At 31.2% G+C, this 7,235-nt stretch overlaps 2 protein-coding genes across 3 annotated transcripts in view; one reads left to right on the forward strand and one right to left on the reverse strand.

The window, feature by feature from the left end:
- LOC106685847 (synaptic vesicle glycoprotein 2B) overlaps positions 1-1,516 on the reverse strand; it is a 39,729-nt gene extending 38,213 nt beyond the window's left edge. The window contains exon 1 of the mRNA XM_014428801.3: positions 1,389-1,516. Within this exon, the coding sequence (XP_014284287.1) occupies positions 1,389-1,452 (64 nt within the window). The 5' untranslated portion in view covers positions 1,453-1,516. The remainder of the gene's footprint in view (positions 1-1,388) is intronic.
- Positions 1,517-6,687: 5,171 nt separating this feature from the next.
- Positions 6,688-7,235, forward strand: part of lovit (loss of visual transmission) — a 60,778-nt gene continuing 60,230 nt past the window's right edge. For both annotated transcript variants that reach the window (XM_014428802.2, XM_014428804.2), the window contains exon 1: positions 6,688-6,896. The gene's annotated coding sequence lies outside the window, so the exon portion shown is untranslated. The remainder of the gene's footprint in view (positions 6,897-7,235) is intronic.

Below are 7,235 nucleotides of genomic sequence, written 5' to 3' on the forward strand. Positions count from 1 at the left end.
ATATATATATATGTATATATGTATATATAATTCACGCCGTTTTCCAGTTTCAGGCGCTTTTCAAATATTACTCGATTAGACTCTCTTAAGTTGCCTATTCTCGTTTTAAGCAAATATTTCAAAAGTGATATAGAATCGTCGCTCCCTGGAGGTCGTAGTGGGTCGGGTCCGGGCGGGAAGGATTGCCTTTTTTTGTGTAATAATACCACAAGAGGAGATAGTAACACACAAAAAAATCAATCCTTTGAGAGTATATAAACAATTATTAGATATCTTTAGCTACTCCAGAGCACCTAGGTAAACTTCATTTGAACTATTGTTTAATTTTAATACAAATAAGAATTAGTTTGCCACTAAAATCTAACTGGTTGAATAAATCAGGAAAAGGCGTTATGAGGATTCACTAACTTGCATGATTTACAATTTGTTTTAAACTAATTACGGAACGAAAAACAGTCAAAACATTAAATTCACATTTTATTATAAATGAATACGAATTGTCAAGAAATGAGAAATAAGAAAAATTATTGAAAATATAGTTATGATCCATATTTCATATCCTATTTCACACACATTAATAAAAGATGCAAAATTTTTGTAAAATTCATATTTTTTAATAAATAAGAGACAACATAGCTAGAAACAAAAAAAGAGAGAGAGAGAGATCTTAACTGGGATCTTATAGGTATTAAGAGATTATTTTATGTTAGTATTATGGGTTAAGAGATATACACGGAGTTAAATAAATTAAACTGTAATAAAAGTTGCCGGATTGTAGATGCTAAGCAGAGAAACTACAGTATCACTAAAATATTAAAATATATAAATTTAACATTAATGTGTTTTTATTATCACTTAAAGGAATGAAAGAATAATAAATTTAAAAATATGTCTTTCTGCTCTTAAAAAAAAATCATTGCAACTTCGATTACAAAAAAATAAATAAAATCTTTTGTTTGAATTGATTTTATTATAACAGTAGTTAATATTATATTTTTAAAAATGGTTTTGACTACTTGAATCTTTAGCAAATAGTATTATGGTCCTCAAAGATTTACTCTTTTTCAGGTGTTGAACACCTAATAAATTATTCATCAATTCACTTGTAAGTTTTTAGTAAATTGATGTAATATATTTAATATATAATAAGGTATATATTTTTGGATGTAATATATTTAATAATAATCTGTGTCCGTTAGGATATTCCACTAATCCTTTTGGACATAGGAACTCAAGAAATAAATAGATATATAAATTAAAACATTAAGAAATTCAGATTTAAATTATTTCTCAAGTACTAACGATGTCTCCTTGAATTTAGAATATAGAATGTAGATGATACAATAGAAACTTTGAGCAAAGATGAGATATAACACAGGGCTACTTACGTATCGCTGAGATCTGCCCTGGAATGATGCTCGAGTGCTTCTCACCCTTCCCTGAGCCCGTCATCCTCGCATCTACCTGGATCTTGTTAATTAGCCAGCCTTATAAAGGTATCCCCACCACCGTTGGCAGGTAGTTGATAGTCTTATTGATATCTTGGACAACTTTCTTTCCATCTTATGGGATACTTCATTGGATATCTTTCACGATTCATAGCGTTATCGAGGATTGATGAAGGGTCTTATTTCTGCTCAAGGTCAACATCAACGAGGCTGGTACCGATCTGTTTTGCCAGCGAGTATTGTGTTCATCAACAAAGCTACTTATCTCAGATCACAAATTAATATACTGGAACACTAGCTATGAGGAGGATAAACAATAGATTCATTAATTTATATTGACATTAGAATTATATTCTAATCTTTTATTTTGGTCTGTGTCATTTACCCATGGCTAACTATTTTACAAATTGAGTAAGAATAAAATTTTGTAAGATTTTAGTTAGACTTCATTGCATTAATGTTAATCCTTGAATATTTTTCTAAAAAATGTTATCATCGTTTTCAAACTCAACGCGAAAGCAAATTATTTAAAATCATTTAGAGTTAGAATTGGAAATTAATTCTGTTGCTTTCATTAGTGATAAGACAGAAATATTTTATTTAATCAGCAATGGAAGAAATGATACATAGTAATTAACAAAGATACAACATTTTCTCACTTTTTTTTCACAAAATGCCTAAATAAATTAAATAGTCATTTTTTTTGTTTATTACTAAGTTACATTAAATTTTTTTTTTGCACCTTTTTTAGTTGTTTTTCCTTTTTCTTCTTCTTACCTTCTCCTCGTTTTATTCTTAACTTTATCTATTTTATCTCCTCTATCTCACTCTCATCTATCATGTTACTCTGTTCCATTAATACAAGTTTAATTTAAATTTAGGGCCGCCCGTAGCTCAATGGTTTAGACATAGTCTTACCAATATTATGTCTATTGGCGATCCCGATTTGAATCCAGTCTGCGGAGTTGACTTTTTTCATTGAGTGACGCTCACAAAAATTGAAAAGCTTTGACCCCCAACCATGGTTAGGCAGTATAGGACTCCAATAGCAGTTTTGTCAGAAAAAAAAATTCAATTTATAGCCTCATCCACTACCAGTACGTACACCTGAAACAAAGAAAATAAATAATAATAAAACGAAGTTAAGAATGAATAAAAATGTAGAAATAGATTAAAATAAAACAGCCATAGTAGAAGTAAAGTTCCAAACAAAATTCAAGTTTTAAAACTAACAAATATGTAATTAAAAAAATAAATATGTAGGTTATCAGAAAACACCAAATAAATATTAAATGTTCTCAGACCTTCATCATGCAGGTGATGATGCCCATAGAGTCCAGAATATTTCCGGCCAAGATCGCAATATCCCCAACGCTAACAACAAGGTTCTGAGAAGCTCTTTGTTCTAATTGAAATTGTACTGCCAGTCCCAAATGGGTGACCTCTCAAGGTGAACTCTCTTCTTCAGAGAGTTTTTCATCAAGGAAAGGGATGCAATTTATTGTAGCTTTACTTCTGTTTCCTTTTCACCCCATCACGATCAGGCGAGGGCATTACTCTCAAATAAATTTAAAAACTCATATTTTATTTTAATCCTTACAATCCAAAATCCTTCGTAAAATCCTTAACGCTCCTTACTTTGTCATAAATCAAGTCATTCATCATGACCTCAATGTCCCATATGTTGTCGATTTGGCCAAACCCAGATACCATTCCTTCCATGGAAAACTTCCCAACCACTTAAATCCTCTTGTTTCTAACCTGGCTTCTCCTGTTATTTATGTAATACAGTTGTTATTTAGTTATGTTATACAGTTGTTATTTAGTTATGTTATACAGTTGTAAACAACAATAAATAAATGATCAAAAAAATATATATATATTTTATGTTAATCTACATAAAAATATTTTCTCGGAAAATTATTCTTTTTGTCCAAAATAGTCGATAAAACTAGATAATTTTGAATTTTTTTTGTCTTTTTAAGTCATAATTTAAGGGGTTTTGCTGATACTCAACCTCCGCTTGCTTCAATATATTTTTTATATATTTTAATATCCATATACCGCTTAAAGGAGCCAGAAAAGTCTATAATTCAGACCTCAGCTTTCTATAATAGAGTATAAATTATTTAATTTTTTTTTCTAATAATGGCACACATTTTAATTTTAAGTTTATGGTTAAGTAGAAAAATTTGCTCTTCTTTTTAAAATTCACTATAAACCCTTGGAAATCAATAGATGTTCAAAATTTAAGGTTGTCTTATTCGAATAAAAAAACTACAAAGAGAAATAAGAATAAAACTAAATTATTTTTATTTGAAAATTCGGTGAATAACACAATGTTTCTTTTAAAGCTTAACACATTTTTTTTTTTAAATAAGAGGGAAGAAAGTAATTTAAAATATATCGAAAAAATAAATTGTTAATTATTTATGAATCCAGACTAAAATATTTCCAAATTATTCGTAGAATTATTTTTTTTTTTCAATGAAATGCTATTGTATTCAAAAAGTACAAAAAATTGAAAACAACATGGGAAGTACATATAACCACAAATGAGAAGAGGTATATAAGAGAAATACACATAGCAACACATAATTTCTAACACCAAGAGAGCATTGTTATCCCTTAAGGAGTAATGTTACCAACTTCAACGGTATACAAAGTTCTTTTTGATTTGACAAATATTGGAGTGATGAAGGTAGGGACTTTAGAATAAGTCTGACCCCAGGCACACACGTAACCTCCCGCTCTCAGGGACTACAACCGTTGGGACAGTGATGGGAGAGGGGAGGGGTTAAAAATCTTTAATTTCTTAAACTAAAATATTCTAATTTTTCAACCTTTTTTTTGGAAAATTTTCGACGAGTGTTCAGTAAATACTGTAACTTGAAAGCTGGTTGGCAACGGCAGACTTATATCACCTTGTATACAGAACGGTCTTAGATAGTTGAGAATTATTTTCTCAAATATTGTTACAAGGTAAATTATCGTTAATGAGCATGGTCATTTCCGGTCCTCACGGGTTCTTAAAGAAACTGAAGTACTTGTTTATTATATAATAATATTCCCCATTTTCATGTTTTCTGAAGGTGACTCAGCCTTAAAACAAGAGTTGTACAAGATCGTTAAATGCATATTCCCAGCATAATTGATTGTATTAATCATTGCGTTAATCACCCTTTGCATATCATTGCTTCCCTGAAAGTCAGATTTACATAAACCGATTTTTCGGTACTGTTTTTTTGATTTTATACAAAGTCGGCGTCAGGGGTCTTACTTTTTGATGACCTCGTTGCATATACCTGAAGACCCCGATGAGACCGCCATTGCAATGCCACCCTAAATTATCTGGCGTGGCATGCAAGCCAGAACCTGAATATGGACACTAGGCGAATCTATGGTCTTTACCATATCGTCTACTATCAACCTGAACGAGCGAAGCGGCGAGAAGTCCCTCAAAAAGTAACCGCGATAGCGAAACTTATAACCACCTTACAGATAAGAGATAAAATTTTTTCATATGAGACCCACCCAAAGCTTTATTTTATGTTATATTATTGAATAATTGTTATCTATTAACCATATTAATACGTTAACACAAGTTACGCCTCCAGGTAATGATAATTGGTTAAAGAGAAATATAACATGTCAGCCAGAATGTAACCACTTTTCCACACTGTTTTGAATAACGTTTGAACATACGTCGAGGGTACCTGGAGTAAGAAACGAGTAGGCCCTGGTGTATACAATTGTTTATAACCATCTGTAGGAAAAATATGTGTATTTATTTGTTTTCTTTTTACAAATCTGTCAATGAAGTAAAATAGTTTCTTTAAGATTTAATCAAATCTGTGAATGTAGCATGATTCAAAAGACTTACCTAACCTATCTAGAAGACTAACAAGAGAGAGAAATACTTTATTCATCTATGCTGCCCAAATACATCAGGTTGCTACATACACAGCATACTTATCAATCCGTAATCGGACATATATAAATTACATGGTATAATAAAATAATAAAAAACAGTTTTTTTTTCCATACAGTTTCCTTTTATAATCAATTTCAGTTTATACGCCAAATACAAATATTTCAGTTCATTCCTTTTTTTCTTTCCCTTTTCTGTTCCTTCAATTTCACCATTTCACAATTTTTAATTCACTCCCGAATTCACCCATACAAATACATTCTACGAGAACAAGACTAACACATAGATTCAAAGGAAAATATAATAAAAATCCGGTTACAAGAAACACTTGAATGGATAAATAAGTTTTAAAAAAATAAATAAATAATAGTACTGATAAAATAAAATAAAATAATTTAATGAATAAATACGTTAAAACACACAAATTGGCAGGTCCACAAAATAAAATAAATAAATAAAACAATGAATAATCTCCGAGCTAATACTCATGTAGGTGATGGTGTATGGTCCCGAGGAAGTCCAAAATAATATTTTCCGCCAAGATCGCAATATCCCCTATGCTAACACCTAAGAAGCTCCTTGTTCTATATCAGAATTCATGATTTCCAAAATTTGTTTCTTTGAACAATTTTGCCTCCAGATATTTTATCTAGGTAGTAAGGAATTTACGATGTATCTTGGCTTCTATATTTCTGATGTGTTATCAGATATCCTCCCAACTGGTGGGTTGTACGATGGAAAATGTTCTATGCTTTAAAGGATAAGAGGTAAGTTAGAAATTCGAGTATTAGCAAAATTCTTTTTTAGAGCCGAATTTTGGCGGTGATAGAAATTTAAATTTTACTTGACAGCGGTTTTTCACATTCATTTTTCTTTCGATCGTGTTTGGAAAAATAATTCTATTCCTTCTTTAATAGAAAAGTCAAGAGTCATTGCAAGTTCAGATGAACTTAAAAATTTATTAATACGTCTGTATGTAAATAGTAAATAATAAGTAGGCAAAATGCTTTAAAGGCCAAATAACATCCTACAAGATTAACTCAGAGCCCAGTTTGATTTTCTGCTGAAATTATTAATCTAAATTTAGCAATATTATGTAAATGTTATGTTATTTATCGTTGAAGAGGGTGTCTACGATCGCTATCTTTTAGTTATCAAGACAATTACTCATAGGCGATAACAGAGTAAAGTGGATGGAGTGTTGAAATTGCATAATATCTAATAAATCCTATAAAAACCAAATCATCTCCTCTTATGTGCTCCATCATATACGTCATCCATTTTATTGAATGCTAAGTGGTTACGGTTTTTTCATATTGGGTCCTGTCGAGTTTTTCTTTAATGATTTGTGTAAGCACTAGTCCGTTCCCTTTTTATGAGTACCTGGAAAATGGTAGTGTCACTTCCTTTGCCGAAGAAGGTTTTTGATCCTGATGATTGCGTTAATTGCTCCCTTCACGTCAGAGTCTGAGTTGCGGTAGCGTCTGATCTTGAGGTTGCCCTGTAAGGTGTAGTATGTAAGTTATATTTTAAAACGAGATATGTCTTAGAACTGTAATAGGGTCAGGAATGGATTAGGAGACTAAGCGGTCGTACCTTAAAATATTTTAACTTACAAATTTTGGACACGAACGAAACATTTTGTAATATCCTCTTTAAAATATCGAATTGACATTAATCAGCGCTTTGAAAACAGTTTAAAATTGATTGTGCACATTTATGCTTTCTGGGAAAAATAAAATTACTCTAGAACAATGCCGTAGGGAGGAAGTTGCTCTAACCCGCTTGAGAATAGGTCATACTCTCCTCACGCACTCTCACCTGATCAGAAAACTGCCACCTCCAACGTGCAAATA

The sequence above is a fragment of the Halyomorpha halys genome, unplaced genomic scaffold (assembly GCF_000696795.3).
Source record: "Halyomorpha halys isolate HHAL.00 unplaced genomic scaffold, Hhal_1.1 Scaffold748.1, whole genome shotgun sequence".
NCBI lineage: Eukaryota > Metazoa > Arthropoda > Insecta > Hemiptera > Pentatomidae > Halyomorpha > Halyomorpha halys.